We start from the raw sequence: 26,905 nt of genomic DNA, 5'->3' as shown, positions 1-26,905 counted from the left end.
ACACCCTAAATACTTACGGTGGTACCTAAAAGAAAAACAAGCAAAATCATATATATATATACAATGGCCAAACAAATTTACATTATATCAACATGTTATTATAAGTGCACTATATTTCCCCCAAAAAGATTGGGCGTCCACTCAGCCACTCCTTATACTGCGGGCGTATCCTATACTTCCCGAGTTTTAAACACACTTATTATATATATACCTCTCAATACAGTCAGACCAGCCTAGTCAGACTACTCAAAAAACCCAAAATACCTGCGAGCCCCTCTAACCTCCCAAGGGGCCAGCCTAGCCCGTTGCGAAGGCACAGTTATGTAAGTGGGTGGATATACAAGGTTATTTGAACAAGGTAAGCACCAACACCAGTTACCAAAAAATAGGTAAAAAGGAGCAGAATGTGCCTTACCTGTTCAAACAAACGCAAGACCCCACTCCTGGTACCAAAACTGTTAGGTAGCCCGACTTTTCCTTATGGCCTAGGCACTTGGAGATGGCTCAGTGGAAGTCCTCGCCGGCGAGATAACCAATGACTCATACACAATTGTGATGCAGAATGGTTACAATCTTTTAATTCTGGTTTTGCCGTTTTTATATTATTTTTACAAGACTCTGCCCCAATTTTTGGGGACCAATCAAAATTATACACATTAGCTCACATTATTCATTTAGCTCATTATTCTGTAATGTCTTGTGACCTTAACCTCTGTATTTCAAAGCTTAAGTTCAATAGTTTCTTACTTTCTGTTATCGTCTGCTGACCATGACGTGCCAGCCACAACTTCCTAAAAACCAAGTCTAGCCTCAGTAACAGTGTACAGAGAGGAAAACCACAAACAGATGCGTCCTGAAACAAAGACATTTTTACAGAAATAGATAGACATGATCATGAGATAATTCAGTATTAAGCAATCTATCATGAGATAGATTTTCAAGTTAAAATTGTATCAAGTTAAAGTTTCTCTAAATTACTTAAACAGATTAGCAATCCTGTATTGGTATAAGCAATATATCTCCAGGGTAAAAGCAATAATCAGAATCAACAATCAATAACGCAATGTATTATGGAATCTCCTTACAGCATATTTAGTATCCGCTCCGGTGAAACACAAGCATAAACTTTGCGCGCCTCTCTGATCTAGTTTCTGTTTGTTACTGACTTTTCTGATTCATGGCTAAAGCCCCAAACTCTGCCATTCCAGTGACCAGTGACACGGCCTTAGTGGCCAATAAAGGTATTGTCAATGGTCGGGGGGTGGGCAGCAGTGGGTGCAGCTTAGCCAACAAGTCAGGGAAAGTCAGAACCCAATGACAGAGTGAACCTAAGGCAGAGAAGAGCACTGAAGAGGCTTTTCTGATGGCGTTTGCTCTTAGATGGGCTATTTTCTTTTAAAAGTTTGAACTTGGGTAAGGTTTTCTTTCATTGCTGATGCCGTAATTTCCGTAATTCCCTTAAATAATTAAGCTAGGACTGTAACGACTACAGACGGCCACACAAGCAAAAATCATTGGGATTGTAGGTCTTTAAACATTTGGGGGCTAGAAATACTTTTAAAATTTTTTTTTGCTTTTTTTTAAATCAGAAAAATTTGGGAAAATTTTTTTTTTTTCCCAAAGCCATATTTAGTTTTTTTTTCTGGAAAAATTGAAAAAAAATTAATGTGGAATATGTTACTTTACATAATAAATAATATAGCTATGACATGGTATTCAAACTATATAATGTGAATACTTTATACAAAGTCTTGCAAGTTCTCCCAGCTGAAGACAAACAAATCTTGGAATACAATTCAAGTAGCACCATACTTCTCAATGCACTTCTCAAACAAGAGAAATATGAATTTCTGCCACTAGGGGGGGCACTGCGCCAAAAAGGCTCCAGTTTCGTTTGCTTGTTGGGATCCATCTTGTACCTCCTACAGTTGGGTGGAGCTTAGCCATCAAGTCAAGGAAAGTCAGATCCCAATGACAGAGTGAAAATTAAAGCAGAGAGGAGCACCGGGGAGGCTTTTCTGATGGTGTTTGCTCTTAGGTGGGCTATTTACTTTTAAAAGTTTGAACTTGGGTAAGGTTTTCTTTCATTGCTGATGCCGTAATTCCCACCAATCAGAAACAATTCTGATTGCAGCCGGCCTTCCACCTGCAGGGGCTTCCAGTTATTTATTAATCAGTGAAGGTTTTTTTTTATCACTAAACCAAATTAAAATCAAACTATTTAAGCTAGGACTGTGATGACTACAGACGGCCACACAAGCAAAAATCATTGGGATTGTAGGCCTTTAACCATTTGGGGGCTAGAGATACTTTTACATTTTTTTTTGCTCACATTTTTTTTAAATCATGTAGGGCCTGAAGATTACATAAAACTAGAGATGGGAAGGCCTGGAGAAAAACCCCAGAAAAATTTGGGAAAAAAATGTCGCCCCCCCCCCCCAAAGACATATTTACATTTTTTTCTGGAAAAATTGAAAAGAAAAAAAGGAATGTGGAATATGTTACTTTAAATAAATAATATATCTATGACAGGGTTTTCAATCTATATAACGTGAATAATTTATATAAATTCTTACATTCTTGCAAGTTCTCCCAGCTGAAGACAAGCAAATCCTGGAATACAATTCAAGTAACACCGTTCTCAATGCAGTTTTCAAACAAGAGAAATATGCATTTCTGCCACTGGGGGGGGCACTGCAGCGAAAAGGCTCCAGTTTAGTTTGCTTGTGGGATCCATCTTGTACCTCCTACAGTTGGGTGATTGTTGGGATACAGTAGATGGTAATAAATCAATAAAGCAAAATATATAACCCAATTTTTTGGTAAAATATAAAAAAGATGATGTCATGCTGAGCAGATAGATACCTAACATGTCACGTTTTAAAATTGCGCACGCTCGTAGAATGGTGACAAACTACCATACTTAAAAATCTCCATAGGCTGCTTAACGTTTGCGGCAATACCTCACTGGGGGACGGGGAGGGGGGGGGGGGGTGGTTGCTTTAATAAGATTTTTTTATCATTATTTATCTTATACATTTTTTGTTTTTATTTTTACACTGTCCCTTTATTTATTTTTTTTGGATCACTTTTATATCACAAGAAATATAAACATCCCATGTGTTAAAACATGACAAGTCCTTTTTATGGAAACATCTCGGGTCTATGAATCTCCTCTACCCTTGAAAGCATGAGATAAAAAAAAAAAACAAGAAAAACATTTATTTCGTGCTGACAGTGTTTACTTTGGCCCTCACCAGAAATGACAAAATGCTCATCACTTCCAGTCTCCAAACTCACCTTTGCTTGACTTTATATGGCCCTTGGTCATATGTCACCAAAAAAGGGGCACAGTTCCTCCAAATAACACCGATCATGAGGCAAAATTCCTACCAATGACACCAATGATAGGGCCCAATGCCACCAATGATGGGGCATAGTTCCTCCCAATGACACCAACGATGGGGGCAAAATGCCCCCAATGATGGGGCACAATTCTTCCTAGTGACACCAACAATGGGGTCCAGTGACCCCAAGGATGGGTTAATTCCTCCCAATGACCCTAACGATGGGGCCCAATGTCACCAATGATGGGGCACAATTCCTCCCAATGACACCAACAATGGGGCCCAATGAGACCAAGGATGAGGCATAATTCCTACCAAAAACACCAACTATGGGGTGCAATTCTTCTCACTGTCACCAAAAATGGGGCATTGTTTACTCCTACTGATGTTGGGAAATGTTCTACTCCTGATGGCCGCAGTCCGGCCCCCCTAAAACGTGAAGGACAGTAAACTGGCCCTTTGCTTATAAAGTTTGGAGATCCCTGTCTTAGACCATAGAGATGATCGGGGACCTTCTCTCAAGAGTTCTCGGCTATGATGCAAGCAGTGGGCTGGCTTTTGGGAGGAGTTATGCAAACATCTAAATGCTTGAAGCAGAAGCAGGGAGATCAGTGCACTGCAGGGCCTCAGGTACAGATTCCTCTCAAGCAAGGAGAACAGTGAGCAGCACAGCAGGGACATCACCAGTGACAAGCACTCAGAGGCAGCAGTGCTTTAGATGATCTCATACTGCAGATATATAGATATGAGGCTAAATAATCGGAGTGCTTAGGCACAGAAAGTGCACTACTTTTCAGATAAAATGTAGAAATTTCAGTGTACTGTACTTGAAAGGTACAGATGGGTTCAAAAGTGCATCGCTGGCAATCTGGTGACTGGTGGGCTAACGATAGATGGGGGGAAGAAAAGATCCACAGAATGAATTAAGTAGATCAAGGGAAATATTTGCGCTACAGGTCCTCAGGTACAGCTTCCACTCCAGCAAGGAGAACAGTGAACAGCACAATAACGACATCACCAAATTTTAACCAACTCTGGTGAGACTTAGCAGTCAGAGGCAGCAGTACTTTAGATGATCTCACACTGCAGATATACAGCTATGAGTCTACAGAAAAAGGAGTGCCTAGGTAAAGGAAGTGCACTGCTGTTTTTCTGATTTTTAGATTAAAGGTAGAATTTTTAGGATACTTGAAAGGTACAATTGGGTTCAAAAGTGTATAGCAGGTAGCTATGAAGGCTGCAGAGGACTTAGCTGGGGTCATAGTGGGTCTGCAGAAATAGACCAGTACAGGTATCTAGAGCCAGACATGGGCAGTGCCCACCATTCACCCATCTAATGATAACTCATGATATGTTTCAAAACAGGAATTTAAGAGAGAGCTGTATCAGCATCGAGTGGAGCTAGAGAGCATCGGGCACCAGAACCTGGGCAAGTCTGATGGATCGCAGCTGAGCGACTACAGAGAGCGCTGGGACCGGCTGGAGGAGGAGGCTGTGAACCGTCAGGTGCCGATTCTATTCATTAATTTAATAGAACCATTTCATTGAGGAAGCTAGGTACTGTATATGATATTCAGTCTGCTTTGTTCCTTCATTGCTGGGCAGACTGTAATGAACTATCAAGTAAGATACTAGAAGCCCCGGATAGTTTGCTGGGACTTGTAGATCATCAGTGACTAGATCCAAGTGTGGGAGATCTCATATTTCTAATACATCTTGTCCCTGTCTTCACAGCACCAGTTGGAAGATGCCTTGCTGGGACTGGGCCAGTTCCAGAACCAGTTGGAGGAGCTCCTGAACTGGCTCTCCCACACCAAGGAGCAGCTCCAGGGACCCCGCCAGCCCTGTACTGACCTGCAGACCTGTGAGATTGAGCTGGCCAAACACAAGGTGAGTGCAGTGGGAATGTCCACATTCATCAATGTCCTCAACGTGTTAGAATAGAGAATTGTACATGAAGCACACCTCTTCTTCAGCCTTCAGGCCTTCAGCACAGCTTTGACCATGTCTCCATGCATTGTATTAAAACTTTATATACCTAATAAATTGTCCGTCAAGTGTATATGATGCAAGGACATAACTACAGCCTATGGGCCTCCATACTATGGCCTGTGGGCCACATCTGGTCTGCTACAATTTTTTCTTTTGCGCAGAAACTGTCCGATTCCACAGCTGGCTGATAGCGGTCTGTATTTTGTAATGGAGACTGGCCTATCCGTCTCTATCTAGCCAGTCATGACCCTCCCGCAGTCCGCCTGATGGGCACTACTTGATCTAAGGGGGGGGGGGCTCTGATGGGCACTACGGAATCTAAGGGGGGATTCTGATGGTCACTTCTGGATCTAAGTAGGGAACTGTGATGGGCACTTTTGGATCTAGGGGAGGGCTCTAATGGGCCCTACTGGATCTGAGATTTAAGGGAGTACTCTGATAGGCACTCTTGGATTTAAGGGGGGCTGTGATGGGCACTTCTGTATCTGAGAGGAGGGGCTCTGATGGGTACTTATGGATCTAAGAAGGGATGTGTGACGATCACCTCTGGATCTAAGGGAGGTCTCTGATCAGCACTTCTGGATCTAAGGCGGGCTTTGATGGGCACTTCTGGATCTAAGGGGGAGAGGGGTGTTCTGATGGGCACATCTGGATCAAAGGGGAACTCTAATGGGCACTTCTGAATCTAGCTGGGAACTGGGATGGGCACTTCTGAATCTAGCTGGGAACTGGGATGGGCACTTCTGGATCTAAGGGGTCTGTGAAGGGCACATCTTGGTCTAAGAAGGGAACTGTAATGGGCAGTTTTGGATCTACAGGAGGGCTCTGATGGGCACTGCTGGATCTTAGGGGAACTTCAATGGGCACTTCTGGATCTAAGGGTGAAAGGGGGCTCTGATGGGAACTCCCGAATTTAAGAGAGGGGGGGGGAGTGATGGGCACTACTGGATCTAAGAGGGAACTGTGTTGGGTAGTTCTGGATCTAAGGGGGCTCTGATGGGCACATTTGGATTTAAGGGGAACTCTAATAGGCACTTCTGAATCTATGAGGAACAGTGATGGGCACTTAGAGGGGCTCTGATAGGCACTCCTGGATTTAAGAGGGGGAGGGCCATGATGGGTACTTCTGGATCTAAGGGGGACTCTGACGGGCACCACTTCTGAATATAAGGGGAACTATAATGGGCACGTCTTGGTCTAAGGGAGGGCTCTGATGGGCACTTCTGGATCTAAGGGGGGGGACTCTAGTAGGCTCTCCTGAATATAAGGGGTAACTTACATATAAAAACTGTTGTTTTTTTTTTTTGGCCTGCAAATATTTGTAAGATCCACAATGTGGCTCTCATACTGAAACGTGTGGAGACCCCAGCCACAGCTTACCAGGCACCCCTCTACTACTCACAAGTGGACATTTTCAGTGACAAAAAAAATCTGAAATCTTCACAAAGTTTCAAAGTCACATATATCTTTTTGCTCGATTACTATTAAAGCTGATGAGTAATCTGCTATTATTTTGCCTCCTGTGATTCCCCCCACACCGCCTTTCCCCCCATCAGCACGCACATTAAATGTTTAAATAAATTTATTACATACCTTATTTTAGACCTAGTGATGCCATCACTGGGTCTCTGTGCGTTTCTATGCAATGCAGACAGACCATAGCTGGTGGGAGGGGCCGACAGGGTACTGTGCATAGCTTTCTGAAAATATCCCAGTGTCGTGTCTTGGTACTCCTCTTAGCAGCCGCAGTCCTGATACAAGCAGTTTAGAGGAGTTTGCATGCAGATTGACCCAGGAAACGCCCACATATGACGCTGAACATCCATGAGTGAAAGATCTGAAATCTGATGAATGAAAGGGGTGGGCCAGTTACAGTCAGGCTAGGGAGGAGAGAGCTAGATGATGCTGGATGTCCTCCAGCCCGGAAATGAGGCGGGGTCTATCTGACTTGCTGAAGCTTCTAATGCACATTGTGAGTAAGCAACTTCAGTCCAGGAGAGGAGCCGGTACAACTGTGCATGACTGAAGGGAAGGTTGTGAGCAGAGAAACCTCTGAAAGCTGCTTTCTAAATTCCAAAAGGGTGAAAAATTATAAGCACTACATAAAAAAAAAATCAAAAAAAAAATCAACCTTTAATAACTATCCCCCGCTCCCCTGTTTTTCTGCATATATCAGTTCTTGTATGTCGCCCCCTGCAGGTCCTGCGGAATGATGTCCTGTCTCACACCCGCACAGTGGAGTCGGTGGATGAAGCCGGGCGGGCGATCTTGCTGACCTCTCTCGGGGACGGGGCGGAGGCCCTTCAGGCCAAGCTGAGCGAACTGGCGCAGCGGTGGGAGTTTGTTCGGAGCGAGACGGAGAGACGACAGCTGGAGCTGGAGAATGACCTCAGCAGGGTAATAGATAAGCCGCCAAAAGACCAAAAAATAAACCACAAAGATTACATGCCAACTAATTCCTCATGATTCGCTGCATTATGATCTTTTAGAGGAGCGTATTAAAGGATGAGTTAAAAACGCCCACCAGTCTGTCTTCTTCAAGAATAGTATAGGTGACCCCAAAAAGTGTATCTAAACCCAAGAACGTAAATGTAACACATTGCAGCTTCCAGTCTGTAGATGTGGAGGCTGCATTTGTTTTCTTTTCTTTTATTTATCTCTACTTAGAGATCCTGCCTGCATGGGCGCCCGCAGAACTTTTTTCAGGGAGGGGCATCATTTTAAGGTCACCCATGCTCTGACCCTTTTCGACAATGTCATTATCACATTATCACGGTCATAGACTGCAGATGTAGTACAGGTGATGGTCAGAGACTGCGGACATGGCCCAATAGACTGTCAGACTGCGAACATGGCCCAAGAGACTGTCAGAGAATGCATACATGGCCCAAGAGACTGTCAGAGAATGCATACATGGCCCAAGAGACTGTCAGACACTGTGGACATGGCCCAATAGACTGTCAGAGACTGCGGACATGGCCCAAGAGGCTGTCAGACTGCGAACATGGCCCAAGAGACTGTCAGAGAATGCATACATGGCCCAAGAGACTGTCAGAGAATGCATACATGGCCCAAGAGACTGTCAGAGAATGCATACATGGCCCAAGAGACTGTCAGAGAATGCATACATGGCCCAAGAGACTGTCAGAGAATGCATACATGGCCCAAGAGACTGTCAGAGAATGCATACATGGCCCAAGAGACTGTCAGAGAATGCATACATGGCCCAAGAGACTGTCAGTGACTGCATACATAGTTCAAGAGACTGCGGACATGGCACAACAGATGACCAGAGACTGCATACATAGCCAAAGGGACTGTCAGAAACTGCATACATGTCTCAAGAGACTGTGGACATGGCACAAGAGACTGTCAGAAACTGCATATATGTGGGGGTGACAGAGAGAGTGAGGGGGGTGACAGAAAGAGACAGAGGGGTGACAGAGAGAGACGGGGTGACAGATATAGGGGCGGGGGTGAAAAAGACAGAGGGGTTTTCTGCTTTGTGACTTGGCCTGATCCCCAGGTACTAAATCTGTTTGTCTCTTTTTGATATTTGCCCCGTCTGACCATCCCATTATTTAGCTTTTTGCTGGGGAAATATCACTTAGTTCTGGTTTTGCTTAATCCAGTGACATAAAATATGGGAGCACTAAGTAGGGATGAGTGTTTTGCTAAAAGTGAAGAGCCTTGCAACAGCATTCATCGTCAGAGCAAAGGTTGCTTCTTGCTCATACATTTTTTCTAAATATATATTGTGGATATTCCTTGCTACTATATCATTTATGCGCTTATGGCTCTGAACAAGGTTTAGCTCATTTGGTGACCCATGTCTCCCTTCTCAAAGGTGCAAGATGTCGCTCTGGAGGTCACCGATCTACTACAGTGGCTGGAAGAGGTGGAGGCCCGTCTGTCCTTCTGCAAACCTGTGTGGGGGCATCCGGAATCCACCCGAGACGCTCTGACCAAACACCTGGTGAGTGGACCTCTTCTACAGCATGCCCTAAGTGTCCTTTCTTCTCTCCTCCATCATGATACTCTATTTCCTTCTGCACTATGCTTTTCTCTGTCTTCGCCACTTTACTGTATTTGCTTTGGCTCCTGCACTATATTGTATACCTTCAGTCTCCTGCAACTCTGCTGTATTCACTGTTTCCTGCTCCTCACCATATTCCATATCCTCCTGCACTGAATTGTCTTTCCTATGCTTTCTGTACTCTGCTGCATTTCCCCTTCCTCCTGCATTCTGCTGTATTTCTTCTGCCTTCAGCACTCTGCCAAATCCCCTCTGCCTCCTGCACTATGCTGTGTTCTCTCTTTCTCTACACCTTGCTGTGTTTCCTCTGCCTCCTGCACTCTATTCTATCTCTGTTTGCCCATGCACTCTGCAGCATTCCCTCTTCCTTCTTCACACTGCCTTCTGCAGTAAGCTGTATATCCTCTACCTTCTATTGTATTTGCAGTGCCTCCTGCAATATTTTATCTGCATCCTGCAGTTTGCTGTATCACCTCAGCTTCCTGCACTCTGCAGGAATTTCATTACTTCACACATTCTGCTGTATTTCCTCTTCCTCCTGCACTCAGTCATATTTCCTCTGCATCATGTACTCTGCCAAATTTCCTCTGCCTCCTGCACTATGCTGTGTTCTCCCTTTCCCCTGCACTCTGCTGCATTGTCTTTGTCTGCAGCACTTTGCTGTATCTCCTCTCCCTCCTGCACTTTGCTGTATCTCCTCTCCCTCCTGCACTTTGCTGTATCTCCTCTCCCTCCTGCACTTTGCTGTATCTCCTCTGCCGCCTGCACTCTGCTGTATATCCTCTTCCTATGCACTCAGTCAAATTTTCTCTACATCCTGTTCTCTGTTGAATTTCTACTGCGTCCTGCACTCTGCTGTATCTCCTCTCCCTCCTGCACTCTGCTGTATCTCCTCTCCCTCCTGCACTCTGCTGTATCTCCTCTCCCTCCTGCACTCTGCAGTCTTTTCTTTACTTCCTGCATTCTGCTGTATTTCCTCTTCCTCCTGCACTCAGTCATATTTCCTCTGCATCCTGTACTCTGCCAAATTTCCTCTGCCTCCTGCACTATGCTGTGTTCTCTCTTTCCCCTTTCCTATTTTCTTTGCCTGCAGCACTTTACTGTATCTCCTCTCCCTCCTGTACTTTGCTGCATCTCCTCTGCCTCCTGCACTCTGCTGTATTTCCTCTTCCTCCAGCACTCTATTCTATCTCAGTTTGCCCCTGCACACTGCTGCATTCCTTTTTCCTTCCTTACCCTGCCTCCTGCAGTATGCTGTATTTCTTCACCTAGTCATATTTCCTCTGCATCCTGTACTCTGACAAATTTCCTCTGCCTCCTGCACTATGCTGCGTTCTCTCTTTCTCCTACACCTTGCTGTATCTCCTCTGCCTCCTCTATCTCAGTTTGCCCCTGTACACTGCTGCATTCCATTTTCCTTCTTTACCCTGTCTCCTGCAGTATGCTGTATTTCTTCTACCTTCTATTGTATTTGATCTGCCTCCTGCCATATTTTATCTGCATCCTCTTCTTTACTATATCACCTCTGCCTCCTGCACAGGGGCGGACTGATCATTGGGCCACTCGGGCACTGCCCGAGGGCCCCGAGCCACTAGGGGGCCCCATCAGGGTTGCCAGCCTCAGTAAAATCAGGGATAGTATGTAAAAATCTTTGTTTTTTTTACATCTGTCTCTGAAATGTCCCTTACCGACATCCTTTTGGTCTAAGAATCCCGAGATTATAGCTGCCTCACCTCTCCAGTACCTTCTCAGCCAATAGAAACATGTCTGTGTATACTGTGTGATTGTATACTGTGTGAGTATACTGTGTGTCCCCATAATCTCGGATTGCCTGGGGGCCCCATAATCTCCCATTGCCCGGGGGCCCCATGAGTTGTCAGTCCACCCCTGCTCCTGCACTCTGCTGTATTTCCTCTCCCTCCTGCACTCAGTCATATTTCCTCTGCATCCTGTACTTTGCTGTATTTCCTCTTGTTAAGCACCCAGTCCTATTTCCTCTACATTCTGTTCTCTGTTGAATTTCTTCTACCTCCTGCACTGTGCTGTATCTCCTCTCCCTTCTGCATTCTGCGGTATTATTTTTTTTGCTTCCTGCATTCTGCTGTATTTCATCTTCCTCCAGCACTCAGTCATATTTCCTCTGCATCATATACGCTACAAAAATTTCTCTGCCTCTTGCACTGTGCTGTTTCTCCCCAGCCTCCTGGACCCCGCTGTAGTCCCTCAGCTTCCTGCACCCTGCTCTTTTCCCTCAGCCTCCTGCACCCTGCCGTAGTCCCACAGCCTCCTGCACCCTGCTCTATTCCCTCAGCTTCCTGCACCCTGCTCTATTCCCTCAGTCTCCTGCACCCTGCTCTATTCCCTCAGTCTCCTGCACCCTGCTCTATTCCCTCAGCCTCCTGCACCCTGCTCTATTCCCTCAGTCTCCTGCACCCTGCTCTATTCCCTCAGTCTCCTGCACCCTGCTCTATTCCCTCAGTCTCCTGCACCCTGCTCTATTCTCTCAGTCTCCTGCACCCTGCTCTATTCCCTCAGCCCCCTGCACCCTGCTGTAGTCCATCAGTCTCCTGGACCCTGCTATAGTCCTTCGGTCTATTACACCCTGCTGTAGACCCTCTGCCTCCTGTACTCTATGTTTTATCACGTTTTGGCCCCTTACACCCTGCCTATCATTCTAGTCTTTCTGCACATTACCATTCTTCTTCCTGCACACTTACATTGGTTATATTACACCCCTGATTGCCCAGGATCTGTGTAAAGAGATGGAGTCTAAGCAGCACACATATAACAGCGTGCGGGACCGTCTCCAGCGTCTGCTGGCCTCCAGCCCTCAACCTCGAGGCTCCAGTGCTGAGCACCAGCTACGGATACTGGAACAAAAGTGGGAGAGCGCATACACCAAGGTGCAGGACAGAAAGGTGAGTGAGCGGTAATTGTATACGGGCTCCATAGCGTGGGGTTGTGTGCTCACTGTCCCTCGCTACCTGACTCTGTGCTTTGTAACAGGCGTGCTTATCGGATGGGCTGGCAATGATAACGGAGTTCCACAGCACCATGCAGGAAGTGTCTCAGTGGATCGGACAAGCAGAGGGGCGACTCAACACGGCCGGACCACCCAGCGTCATCTTAGAGACCGTCACTAATCAGATTCAAGAACACAAGGTGTGTGGGCTGGCATTTTAATCTTCTTTTTCAAAATGCCAACTGCCTGGCTGTCATGCGGATCCTCCAGCATCAATACTAACTTCAGTCACCAACTCGCTACAAGTATTCATCAAGAGATTCCAGGACTCATAAGCTACTGTACTTAGAAGACAGAAGGTGGGAACGCTGTACACTTGGAAGCCCATCCATTATACAGAAAGGTGACCATATAGATTCAGCCTAAGCTATTCTTAACTACACTCCTCTAACATGTTTCACCCCACCCATTGGGCTTAATCAGAGGTATTTTCTGATTAAGCCCCATGGATTGGGCGAAACATGTCAGAGGAGCATAATTAATAGGAGCTTAGACTAAAACTGTATGTTCACCTTTCTGTACATTAGCTGGGCTTTGGTGTGCGGCGTTTCCACCGTCTGTGTTCTGACTAGCCCGGATGAGTTTGTTTGAGTACAGTTTTGTACTCTGGACTGCAAGGGGATGCTTTGCAGTGCTTTGACTGGCACTCCAAGTTCCTTGCCTATGAGATACTTGTAATGGGTTAGAAAGTAGTGAAGCCAGAAAAATCGCAATGACAACCCATGTTGGTAAATGACCCCTAGTGACTCCTGGTACTGCATTTGTTGCCACCCAATAGAATGTGTGATGTTTCTTTCTCAGGGTCTGGTGCAGGAGATTCAGCTGAACGAGGAAAAGCTGTCCAGCCTGGAGTCCGTCTGCTCCCGTCTCAAGGATGTGAGTCGGAAACAGGAAGGGGACATGACCCAGTCCTTGGTGCAGGGCGCCCGGGAGCGGCTGGGGAAGGTGCAGGAGAGGGCAGCGGAGAGGGGTCGCAGTTTGGAGGAGTCCCGAAGACAAGCCAAGCAAGTGAGTCCACCTTCCGCCTTCATCACAGACTTCACACTATAAATGCCACATACACACGATCGCACATTCCGAATTTCCGACAACAAAATCTTTTTTTTTTTTCCGACGGATGTTGGCTCAAACTTGTCTTGCATACACATGGTCACACAAATCTTGTGGGAAATTCCGATCGCCAAGAACGCGGTGACGTACAACACGTACGACGAGCCGAGAAAAAGGAAGTTCAGTAGCCAGTGCGGCTCTTCTGCTTGATTTCCGAGCATGCGTGGAACTTTGTGCGTCGGAATTGTGTACACACGATCGGCATTTACGACAACGGATTTTGTTGTCGGAAAAATTTGAGATCCAGGTATCAAATTTTGTTTGTGGGAAATTCGAAAAACAAGCTCCCATCGAACATTTCCCGTCGGAAAATCCGACCGCGTGTACGCGGCATTAGTCCCGTGATACCAGATTACTTACATAACCCAAAAATGAGCCATCCAATCTCTCTGAGAGCTAGGTTGTGCCACCTCCGGGGCCCATAGGGAACCTTGCAAAGATATCTTTTTAGTCTTGGCAAAATAGAACGTTGAGTAGAGAATAGTCACGTGCAATTCGCTTCATTACAAATCAAAATTTGGATAAAAATTTTCGGAGATTTAGATGTATCTAAATTTCTGAATTGCAAAAGTAACTAATTTTAACGAATCTGAAATAAAAGATAACAAAACAAACGTTCCGAATTCGAAATTGAAATACATTGCAATAAATAAAGTAAGGTATAAACGTGAATTAGGATGATGATTTCTACTTAGTCTGCTTTATAGAATAGAATAGAAAATATTAAATAGAACAAAATAGAGTAGAAAAAAATAGAATAGAATAAAACTGAATAGAATAAAAAAGAATTGTAAAGAATAGAAGCAGTAAATATTATAATACAATAAAAGCATAGAATAGAAATTAGGAGAATAGAATAGAAAAAATTGAATAGATTGGAATATAATAAAATAAAAAAAGCTGCGTAAACTGTTGGCGCTATATAATTCCTATATAATAATAATACAATGACTTCATCTTTTTTTTCCGATATTTGAAATTCTAATTTAGAAAAGAATAGAATAAAATAGAAAGAGTATAGCCATCTTCCGAAATTTGAATTTCAAATAGAATAAAACAAAAAGAACATCTTCCGAATTTTACATTTCGAATTTTGAATAAAATAAAATAGAAAGAAGATAGACGTCCTCCAAATTCCAGAATTTTGAAGAGAATAAAATAGAATATAAAAGTCTTTGAAATTCGAATTTAAATTTTGAATAGAAGAGAATAAAATAAAAGAGGAAGAACATAGCCATCTTACAAAATTAGATATTTTTTTTAAATAATATGATAGAATAAAACAGAATACAATAGAATAGAAAATAATCTAATAAAACAGAATAGAATAAAAAAGAATAGAAGAGATTTAAAGAATAGAATAGAAAATAATAGGATAGAAAAAAAAATCAAATTTCGAATAGAATGAAACAGAAAGAACATAGTTATCTTACGAATTTTACATTTCCAATTTTTTATAAAATAAAATAGAAAGAAGATAGCCTTCCTCCAAAATCCAGAATTTTGAGGAGAATAAAATAGAATATAAAAGTCTTCGAAATTCAAATTTAAATTATGAATAGAAGAGAATAAAATTAAATAGGAAGAACATAGCCATCTTACAAAATTAGAATTTTTTTAAATAATATGATAGAATAAAACAGAATACAATAGAATAGAAAATAATCTAATAAAACAGAATAGAATAAAAAAGAATAGAAGAGAATAAAAAAATAGAATAGAAAGAAAATAAAAGAACAGAATAGAAAATAATAGGATAGAAAAAAATTCAAATTTCGAATAGAATGAAACAGAAAGAACATAGTTATCTTACGAATTTTACATTTCAAATTTTTAATAAAATAAAATAGAAAGAAGATAGCCGTCCTCCAAAATCCAGAATTTTGAAGAGAATAAAATAGAATATAAAAGTCTTTGAAATTCAAATTAAAATTATGAATAGAAGAGAATAAAATAAAATAGGAAGAACATATTTGTTTTGTTTTTTAATATTATGATAGAATAAAACAGAATACAATAAAATAGAAAATATTGGATTTATTTGGATTTATATATTACACTATAAGGGAAGCAAGAGGTAAAGGAAATAGAACGAATTGTTATGTTTTTCTTTTTACTATGTATAAATATGGAAATTCAATGTATGATATTCAGACTGTTTATGTAAAATTCCATTCTTGTTTATATGAAGGAAAAAAATAAAGAAATTGAAAAGAAAATATTATAATAAAACAGAATAGAATAAAAAAGAATAGAAGAGAATAAAAGAATAGAATGTGAAAAGGAATAGAACAGAACAGAACCTAAAAGAACAGAATAGAAAATTATAGGATAGAAAAAATAGAATAGAATATAACTGTCCTCTGAAATTTGATTTTTCAAATAGAAAAGAATAAAACAGAATATAGCCAGAATAAAATAGAAAGAATATAGTTGTCTTCCAAATTTTGAAATTAGAATAGAATAGATTAAAATAGAAAGAATATAGCTGTCTTCCAAAATCAAAATGTAGAATAGTATAAAATAGAAAGAATATAGCTGTCTTCTGAAATTTGAAACTTATTAAAATTTTGAATAGATAAAAATAAAATATAAAGAATATAGCTGTCTTCCGAAATTCATATTTTGAATAGAATAAAACAGAATAGAAAAGAATAAAACTGATTAGAATAGAAAATAAAAGAATAGAATAGAAAATAAAGGAATAGAATAGAAAATAAAAGAATAGAAAAGAATAGAAAAAAAATAGAATATATAGTATAATATAAGTGATCAAAAAAAGAAAAACAATGTATTGTGCCTCAGTCCTCCCATGCTTGCGCGCAAAGGCGAACACATGCTTTGGTCACGTACACACGCAAACAGCGATCATCCCACATATATGTGAGGTATCACTGCGAATGTCAGATCATGGCCAGTAATTCCAGCACCAGACCTCCTCTGGAGATATAAAGTGGTGTAAATGCGTCGCCTATGGATAGTATTGTATAGTAATTTACGCCATTTGTTGCCGTTGCACGTGCGCAATTTTAACTACCTCCCTATTTTACTATATGGCGGGCGGGATCTCCTCTAGTTCTGGGGCAACATCATATGATGTCGCCCAAGTGTCACCGCTCTGGTGTGCCCCCAATCAGTGCCCATCGGTGCTGCCTATCCCTGCTGCCTATCAGTGCCACCTATCAGTGCCTCTCATTACCATTCAGTGCCACCTATTATTGCCCATCAGTACTGCCTATCCCTGCTGCTCATCAGTGCCCCCTATCAGTGCCCATCAGTGCGGCATATTAGTGCCACCGATCAGTGCCCATCTGTGCAGCCTCATCAGTGAAGGAGAAAAAGTATTTATTTACAAAATTTACTGACAGAAACTAAGACAAAACTTTTTTTTTTTTTTTTTCAGAATTTTTGGTCTTTTTTCATTTTTTAGCAAAACTTAAATTTAAATTAAATACCACCAAAAGAAATCTCTATTTGTGTGAAAAAAATTGTAAAATTTTATATGGGTGCAGTGTTGCCCCACAATTGTCATTTAGGGTCCTTTCACACGGGGCGGATCAGTTCTGATCCGCCCCGTGGATATCCGTTTGCTCAGCGGGGACCACTCCGTCGATTCCCGCTGAGCAGGGAGATGACAGCTCTGTCTCTGCACACTGCGCAGGGACGGACCTGTCACAGCGCCGCTCTCCCCTATGGGAGATCGGATGACGACGGACCGCAGTGCCCGTCGTCACCCGATCCGATCCGCAGACGGATGGAAAAATAGCTTTTTCCTCCGTCACACTTTTTCGGATCGGAGCGGGTCGGATGTCAGCGGACATGTCACCGCTGACATCCGACGCTCCATAGAGCTCTATGGAGCACCCGTTCAGGTCCGCCTGAAAAACTGACAGGCGGGCCTGAACGGGACGTCAGTGTGAAAGGGGCCTTAAAGTGTCACAGCACTGAAAATTGGTCTGGGCAGGAAGGGGGTAAAAGTGCCCGGTATTGAAGTGGTTAAAGCATGACATGTTTGATATCTATTTACTCGGCGTAACATCATCTTTTATATTTTACCAAACAATTGGGTTATGTATTGTGTTTTTTTTTTGCATTCAAATTCAAAAACCCCACCCATTTATTCTCTAGGGCCTCTGCTTTATAAAAATACATCATGTTTATAATAAGTAATTTTCGAGCAAAAAAAAAAATTGATTGTTACATGGAAACAAAAAGGCCCAGACTGGAGGTGGTTAAACCTCCTTTGAAAAGGGATTACAGGGTGGCAGCGCATGCCGGTTTTTGTTTATTGCTCTATATGTGTCATGTCTATTACCCAGCCTTGGGGCAATATATTGCAAATCAGAGAATGTTTTAAAACCTAAATACTGAGGCCCTGAAGCAATTTCTACCTCTCACGTTCCCACTGACACCATTCAGGGCTGGTGCAAGGATTTTTGACACCCTAGACGAATTCTCATTTTGCCACCCCTCTTGGCCCCACCCAGGGGCGGCCTGACCCATCGGTCATTAGTTCGCCGTCCAAGGGCCCAGAGCCATTAGGGGCCCGTGGCTGGCCCAACAAGAGGCCCCTTAAAGCGGTCTTCCTGTGTGCTCCCCACCCCCCACAGTGTCTTCCTGTGTGCTTCCTCCTCCCAGGGTCTCCCTGTGTGCTTCCCCCAGTGTCCCCCCGTGCCCTCTCCCCAGTGTCCCCCCGTGCCCTCTCCCCAGTGTCCCCCCGTGCCCTCTCCCCAGGGTCTCCCTGTGCGCTCCCCCCACAGTGTCCCACTGTTTGCCCCCTCCGTGTCACCCTGTGTGCTCTCCAACCCCACAGTGTCCCCTGTGTGCTTCCCCCCTCCCCCAGTGTCCCCATGTGCCCTCACCCCTTCCCAGTGTCTCCCTGTGTGCTCCCCCCAGTGTGTCCCTGTGTGCTTTTCACCCTCCCCAGTGTCCCCCTGTGTGCTCTCCAACCCCACAGTGTCCCCCGTGTGCTTCCCCCTCTCCCAATGTCCCCCTGTGCCTTCTCCCCCTCCCAGGGTCTCCCTGTGTGCTTCCCCCCTCCCCAGTGTCCCCCTGTGTGCTTCCCCCCTCCCCAGTGTCCCATTGTGTGCTCTCCCCCCCACAGTGTCCCTCTGTGTGCTGTGCTCCCCAATGTCCCCCTGTGCAGGTGTGGCTTGGGACGCAGGGGGCCCCATGATCTTCTATTGCCCAGGGGCCCCATCAGTTGTCAGTCCGTCCATGGCCCCACCCCAACTCCACCCCCTTTGCCCCGCCCATGTAACCTACCTGAACCCTACACTGACCTACCTGGCCACCGTCACCGACCTACCTGGCCATCTGCACTGACCTACTTGGCCACCTACACTGACCTACTTGGCCACCTACATCAACCTACTTGGCCACCTACACTGACCTACCTGGCCATGTACGGCAACCTACTTGGCCACCTACACTGACCTACCTGGCCACCTACAACGACCTCCTTGGCCACCTACACCGACCTCCTTGGCCACCTACACCGACCTCCTTGGCCACCTACACCGACCTCCTAGGCCACCTACACCGACCTCCTAGGCCACCTACACCGACCTCCTAGGCCACCTACACCGACCTCCTTGGCCACCTACAACGACCTCCTTGGCCACCTACAACGACCTCCTTGGCCACCTACACCGACCTCCTTGGCCACCTACACCGACCTCCTTGGCCACCTACACCGACCTCCTTGGCCACCTACACCGACCTCCTTGGCCACCTACACTGACCTCCTTGGCCACCTACACCGACCTCCTTGGCCACCTACACCGACCTCCTTGGCCACCTACACTGACCTCCTTGGCCACCTACACCGACCTCCTTGGCCACCTACACCGACCTCCTAGGCCACCTACACCGACCTCCTAGGCCACCTACACCGACCTACTTGGCCACCTACACTGACCATAGAGGCGGCACACAGAGGATGTGTGCTTCAGTTCTGTCAGGACACAGTTCTCTAGTGCTGCCCTGCACCTCTGACACTACTTACGGACAGCGCAGCTGCCCCCTGAGTTAGTTACATACTGCAGACCGAGGCTTCCCCTGTATACAGTCACCACCGCACCGAAAACCTACATAGCGTGGAGACTGTTGGGAGACGGAGAGTAGGGAAACCAGCATCTGGCCGCCCAAGGCGTCTGCCTAGTTTGCCTAGTGGTAGCACCAGCCCTGACACCATTCATCTTCTTAGCTATCTGTAAGGGGAAGATTCTTCCCACTGATCACCAATGTAAGTGGCATTCTACCCATTGACCACCAGTGTAGAGAGCAGTCTTCCCACTGACCATCACACTAATGTATCATGATTTGTAGATATAGACATTTTTAGAGACCGGAAAATGACCTTTGGGGTGCTGGAAAAATGAATTTGGTTGAATTCCAATGAATGATGGCACCCCCATGGAGGTTACAGTGCCCTGCATGGTGTAGTTCTGAATGGAGTGTTTTGCCCCCCCCCTCCCCGCAGTACAGCGAATCCCGGCGGATGCTTCTGGAGTGGCTGCAGGAAGCCGATCAGAGTTTGGACTCCCAGCAGATTGACACCAGCGTCAGCCAGGAGCACATCAAGCAGCAGCTGGGCCAGCACAAGGTAGGGCGACCCTCGGAGCTCACAAAGCCCTCCAAAGATATCCATCCATGTTTCCTTATTGCGTCACATTGCTTCTCTGCAGGACTTTCAGAAAGTCTTCCGGGCCAAGCGTCCCGTGTATGAGGCGACTCTGCGCAGCGGCCGGGCCCTCCGAGAGAAGATCCGACTGCCGGAGGACGGACAGAAGATGGATGAGTCTCTGGGGGAGCTGAGAGAACGCTGGGAGCATGTCTGCAACAGGTCTACCGAGAAGTATGTACATATGATGTGATATAACTTTGTTGTCCAGAGGGTGGCGCAGTTCTTTCGTAGTACTGCGCCAAACATTTCTGGCACAAGATGTTCTGACTTTCTAACAAGTACTGATATCACTGGCAAACAATCTAAACAAAAATTGCTAAGAATATTCCCCACCGATCCCAGCGCACACAGAAACAAAAGATGATATAATTTGCAAGCTGCTATCATACAAAAGATAAATCATAAAAATTATATAGTATATAGCCCTCGTGAATCTATTGTCCAATATATACCATATTGACAGCGCTAAAACAACAAAACAATCATTCTTAAGAGGGTAGAAGCCCCATGGTTTACAACAAAAACCACAGTAATGTCCTTAAAAAGTCCCACACATCTGAGGATGGGATTTTAGTTGAAACACCAAAATGATGGAAAACAGAAAAAAAAAGAGTCCATCTCCAAGCAAAGACCACCAGTGCAGAAAGAGCTTGTTAGCCGGTGACACCCCTTATGGTAAAGCACTCACCAGAACCCAATGGGTTAACAGGCACCTCTTTATAAATAGTCTTTCACTGGTATTCCTCTGTACCCAATTCCTGTGTCCTCATAGATTTTTCGGATTTAATACTTCACTCCCAGCAGCAAGTTCACATATAGAAAACAGCAAAAAGAGGTTCCATAGTGCAAACTGCTTTATTCTTTAAAAAATTTGTGCGCATATACACCATACGTACATAATCAATAAAAATTCATTCACAGAGATGTAACCACTAGAACAACCGGATTTGTCTCACCGCGGCTCCGGGCGTCTTAGATCGAATGCAGGCTCGGCTTCCACGGCGGGTCCCGGGCAATCGTACAAATCGACCGCTCTGTAGTTACGAATAGCTGCTTGGTCACGCCCATACGCGTTTCGTCATCACGTCTTCATCTGTGGGCGTGGCCAAGCAGTGCAGCTAATCCGATTAAATATGAATAGGGGCGGAGAGGTGGCTCATGGGCATTCCCACGTCCAGCCCCCTAGACACACTCACTCCCACCCAATGCGGAAATGAAAAGGCCACGTCGTGCAAGCCATCGCCATGACAACATGCCTAAATGTACACTGTTCGCAAAAAAACTTTCGTTTCTCACGAGTACGTCCCTGTGGGTAAAATTTGTTCACACAAACCTTCGTTTCTCATGAGAACAGTATTAATTCATTAAATCACCGAACAGCATACATTAAGTGAGCAGGTTATCTCATTATTCCAGGAAATCACCATTATCATACTAAAATAATAATATAATAATAAATTTACATCATTATTACCTAAAATACCCATTATCATACCAAAATAATAAATATTGTCAATATTGCGGGTATCCATCTTAGAAAAATGCATTGAGATAAAAGGCACATATATCTCAAATCTATATATACCACCAATATGTATGCAGAGCAAAATGCATTACATTCAATAAAATATTAAATAATTCTCCACACTATCTTAATCAATAGTCTTGTCTGATAGATTAATAAAAAATGATAAGATAAAATAAAACCCGAATGTTGAGTACCAGCAAAGCTAGAAAATGCAGACCTCTTGGTCTACTCGACTGCAAAAGTAGGTGTCCCAAAAAATAGAATAGAATAGAACCGACCTATACTCTTTTTTGTATACATGTATGCTGTGTTCACATAAAAAAATATATTAATAAAACAAGGCTAAATATGTTATGCAGAAACTATTCTAAAATATATTAAGCTCAAATCCTCCTCAATATTTCCCCAGTGTACTGCAATAAAAACTTAGTAGTCACTAATGAAACAGTTAACATCCACCTCTATATTTAAACCGTAGGGACTCAAAGTGTTCATACGGAACAGCCACTCGGTCTCACGTTTAGATATTTCCCGGACTAAATTACTGCCCTTCCAATTCGGAAAGACCCTATCTACACCCCAAAACTTAAGACCTGTTGGGTCCCTGTCGTGTTTAAGTCTGAAATGTAGGGAAACACTATGGTCCTTATAGCCAATGGAAATATTGTAAATATGTTCTGCCACCCTAGTACATAATTTCCTTTTTGTTCGTCCTACATACATCAGCCCACACGGGCACTGAAGTACATATACTACATGTGTGGTCACACATGTGATAAATTGATCGATCTTAAAATTTTGTCCATTACCAGTGGAGGTGAATTGATCAATCCCCCGAATGTGATTGTGAACAGATTTACAGGCTTTGCACCTTCGACAGGCAAAAAAGCCAGCTCGATCCCAGAACATAAGAGGCCTGGAGGGTGGATCCAAAACCTTTTTGACAATTTTATCCCCAAAAGAGAAATTACGTCTGTAAATAAATCTAGGGTTCTCAGGAATTACTCCCTTGAGCGTCCTATCTAATTTGAGGATGTCCCAGTGTTTTCGGATAATCCCCTCTACCTCCTTGTATTGGCCATGGAGGGTGCTAATGAAACCCCATTCATGAGTACTACACATTATCCTTTCTTTCCGTTGTAAACATTGCTCCTGGGGTACACGTAGCACCTGTTGCAATTCCTGATCCAGCATGTCAAAGGAGTAACCCTTTTCCACAAATTTATCCCTGACTAAAGATGCCTGTGTCAAATAATCATCATCAAAGGTACAATTTCTTCTAACACGAAGAAACTGACCTTTCGGTATCCCACGTAGCCAAAGCGGATGATGTCCACTATGAATAGGAATAAAACTATTTCTGTCCGTTGGCTTAAAAAACACTTTTGTGGACAAATTAGTCATTTCTCTCATTACAGTTACATCCAGAAAGTGGATTGACTTTTTATTCCAACTGAAGTCTAATTTTATATTGTTATTATTGTTGTTCAAACCATCAGAAAAGTCCTTCAGAGATTCCTCCGTGCCTTGCCAGATGAAAAACATATCATCTATATACCTATGATAGAAAAGTAATTCCCTTCTCCGGTTCGCAAAAATCCGTATATCCTCCCAATGGCTCATAAATAAATTCGCCAAACTCGGCGCAAATTTTGAACCCATCGCTACCCCTTTCTTTTGGTTATAAAATTTACCATCATACCAAAAGTAGTTGTGCGACAGGCAAAATTCCAGAGCCATTCGCAAAAACTTTTTTTGTATGTAAGGCAGGTCGTCCCTCTGAGAGAATGCCCAATTGAGAGCCAACAGGGCATCCTCGTGCTGTATAATCGTATAGAGAGACGACACATCTGCTGTTACTAAAAAGATTTCAGCGTCTCCAGGAAACTCCACACCACGCAACAAACCTAAAAAGCTTGTGGTGTCCTTTAAATAGGCACGTGTAGTGACCACACTCATCTGCAAGAAATGGTCTAAATATTGACCAATCCTAGCAGTCACTGATTTTATTCCGTTAACGATTGGCCTAGCCGGGGGTTCCGTCTGACTCTTATGGATCTTAGGTAACGTGTAAATATTGGGAATTCTATTATAACTAGGTACCAAAAATAACCGTTCCTTTTTTGTTAGGACCCGCATATAATATCCAAAATCCACCAAATTGCCCAAATCCTCACGATACGATTTCGTAGGGTCTCTATCTAGTAGAGTATATGTTGTTTGATCTGACAACATATCGCATAGCTGAGTGTGGTAATACTGCTTATCCAACAGTACCACACCTCCCCCTTTATCTGCTGGTCGGACAATAATATCCTTTCTTTCCTCTAGGGCTTTAATCCCTTCTTTAATATATATAGGACAAGGATTTTTCTTTAGTGGAAGGGCATCTAAATCCCTAAGGACTGATTGTTTAAACACCTCCACTTGGTGGTTGGAAGGTAGTGGTGGATTAAATAATGACTTATTCCGGAGATTGCTGTTCACGCCAATTATTCCATTATCCCTATTATTCGTTATCATACTGCTATTAGAAAGCATATATTTCTTAATATTGATCTTCCGTACGTATTTCTGTACTTCAATATAGACATTAAATTTATTCATTGGTTGGCGTACAGAACATTTCAAACCCGCATTTAGAATGTTTTTTTCTTTCTGGGATAAAGTTACTTGAGTCAAATTATAAATCCCTGTCATTCCGTCTCCCTGCGTCTTTTTTTGTTTGAGGCGTTTACCGGCTCTGCAGCCTCTTTTTCCATGGTTTTTTGTTGTTGTCTGACCGGACTGTATGGCATTCCCCAATCCTGGGGATGTCTCCAATCCTGATTGTTCTGGACGGATGGTGGATAAGAGGGTCGACCTCTCCATGGTCGCCCCCCTCTTGGTCTCCCCCTCCAATGTCCCCTCCCGCCTCTCCCTAAAAAAGGGGGCATCTGAGTATTACGGGGTGAGGATGATCTCACTAGAGGAGCAAAACGGTTATGTGTGTCAGGCTGATATATCCCTTGTTGATTATAACCCGGGCGAGTTTCCTTGTATCCCTTATTCTTACCCACAAAATTGGACTGTTTACGTGCCTGACTGTTTTGGGGGTTTTTTTTCCCAAAATTTATCCAAATTTATACAAATCCGGTTGTTCTAGTGGTTACATCTCTGTGAATGAATTTTTATTGATTATGTACGTATGGTGTATATGCGCACAAATTTTTTAAAGAATAAAGCAGTTTGCACTATGGAACCTCTTTTTGCTGTTTTCTATATGTGAACTTGCTGCTGGGAGTGAAGTATTAAATCCGAAAAATCTATGAGGACACAGGAATTGGGTACAGAGGAATACCAGTGAAAGACTATTTATAAAGAGGTGCCTGTTAACCCATTGGGTTCTGGTGAGTGCTTTACCATAAGGGGTGTCACCGGCTAACAAGCTCTTTCTGCACTGGTGGTCTTTGCTTGGAGATGGACTCTTTTTTTTTCTGTTTTCCATCATTTTGGTGTTTCAACTAAAATCCCATCCTCAGATGTGTGGGACTTTTTAAGGACATTACTGTGGTTTTTGTTGTAAACCATGGGGCTTCTACCCTCTTAAGAATGATTGTTTTGTTGTTTTAGCGCTGTCAATATGGTATATATTGGACAATAGATTCACGAGGGCTATATACTATATAATTTTTATGTTCTGACTTTCGATGGATTTTCCACTGCCCTTATTACATAGTGCTGACCCTAGGGAGACTAAGGCCGCGTACACACGGGCGGACTGTCTGTCCAACTTAGTCCGCTGAAACGTGTTTCAGCGGACAGTCCGCTCGTGTGTGGGCTTCAGCTGACTTTTTCAGCGGACAGTCTGGCGGACTAAGTCTTTCGGAATTTCCGTAATACAGTCCGTCCAACTTTGGTTTCAGCGGACTGTCCGCTCGTGAGTAGGCAAGTTGGACGGACTAAGTATGGCGCATGCTCAGAAAGGATTTACACGGCCGAAGGTTGCATTGCAGTGTATTGGACGTCGTATTTCTAGTCCCGTCGTACGTGCTGTACACGTCATCGCGCAAGCTTTCAGCGGACTGTCTGTTCATCGTGTGTGGTCAAGTCCGTTCATTCAAAAGTAGGACGGACTGTCTGTCGGATTGTCTGACGGACTTAGTTGGCCAGACAGTCCGCCCGTGTGTACGCGGCTTTAGGGATCAATTCGTTAAGAGTTAAATAATGCTGAAAAAAATGCAGTAAAATAATGCATGCTGAGACAACTGTGAAAATGTTCAATTCACTAAGGATTGTGCGGTAAATAACTACTGCGGTAAAGTTTCAATAATGCGGTAATTGCCGCATATTTTCATGCGGTGGTTTATTGCATTGAGCTGGTTGCTAAGGAGCCGGCCAGGAAGCCGACCACTGCGTGCTTAACAACAGATGACTCAGCTGTCAGCGGGTTCCCTGCTGACTGCTGAATGTAAAGGAAACATGACGGCAATTAAAAATAATGAAAAAAATAATGCCCAAAGCACCTTGTCTCCATGTTGATTGGGACAAGGGCCTATTCCCCACAACCCTGGGTGGTTCCCAGATCCCGGGCCCCCCCCCCCCCTATGTGAATGAGTATGGGGTATATTGTACACCTACTCATTCACCATAAAAAGTGTCAAAAAGAAAGAAAAAAACACACACATTTTAAAGAAGAAAAAAAAAAAAGAATGAACAGAAAAATGTTTTCAAAAAATGTCCCGCAAAGTAGATCCAACGTCAATCATGATGCCCACCGCACCACTGGACCCCAAAAAAATAAGAAAAAAAATAAAACCTCCATCCCCTGACGAAGGCTCCCACCAACTACCTAGCAGTTCTAAAATAGCTGAGGGGAAGAGTCATCCGGTGATGTCACCGGGTGGCCCCACCCCAGCTATCTCCTGGCCAATGACATCACAAGAGGGCAGGTTTGCCTAGAGGGAGCCCATCCTCCTTAAAGGCACAGGGGGGCACTGAACACCCAGCAATGGCAGCAAATATAATATTAGGGTGCCTTGTCACGGTCTCTACAGCTTGTGCGCGTATTTGCAAATGTGGGCAAACCAAACCCCTGTTTTTAATGTGAACTGTTAAGCCCCATACACACTATCAGTTTTTCTGCTGAGTTTTTCCTTCAGGTTTACCAAAACCATGTAGTAGAAGGGCCTTCCTGATTGCA

At 43.8% G+C, this 26,905-nt stretch overlaps 1 protein-coding gene across 6 annotated transcripts in view; it reads left to right on the top strand.

The window, feature by feature from the left end:
• Nucleotides 1-26,905, top strand: part of LOC143997680 (microtubule-actin cross-linking factor 1, isoforms 6/7-like) — a 214,700-nt gene that overhangs the window by 122,935 nt on the left and 64,860 nt on the right. For all 6 annotated transcript variants that reach the window (XM_077493431.1, XM_077493430.1, XM_077493427.1 and 3 more), the window contains exons 18-26: nucleotides 4,713-4,853; nucleotides 5,082-5,237; nucleotides 7,539-7,736; nucleotides 9,187-9,315; nucleotides 12,123-12,293; nucleotides 12,382-12,537; nucleotides 13,199-13,405; nucleotides 19,992-20,114; nucleotides 20,197-20,366. In XM_077493431.1, the coding sequence (XP_077349557.1) occupies nucleotides 4,713-4,853; nucleotides 5,082-5,237; nucleotides 7,539-7,736; nucleotides 9,187-9,315; nucleotides 12,123-12,293; nucleotides 12,382-12,537; nucleotides 13,199-13,405; nucleotides 19,992-20,114; nucleotides 20,197-20,366 (1,451 nt within the window). The remainder of the gene's footprint in view (nucleotides 1-4,712; nucleotides 4,854-5,081; nucleotides 5,238-7,538; nucleotides 7,737-9,186; nucleotides 9,316-12,122; nucleotides 12,294-12,381; nucleotides 12,538-13,198; nucleotides 13,406-19,991; nucleotides 20,115-20,196; nucleotides 20,367-26,905) is intronic.

This window comes from Lithobates pipiens, unplaced genomic scaffold (assembly GCF_037356315.1).
Source record: "Lithobates pipiens isolate NorthernLeopardFrog02 unplaced genomic scaffold, aLitPip1_a1.2 Scaffold_19, whole genome shotgun sequence".
NCBI classification, from domain to species: domain Eukaryota; kingdom Metazoa; phylum Chordata; class Amphibia; order Anura; family Ranidae; genus Lithobates; species Lithobates pipiens.
Note: the sequence above shows the minus strand (reverse complement) of the source record. Positions and strands in the feature narration are given on the sequence as shown.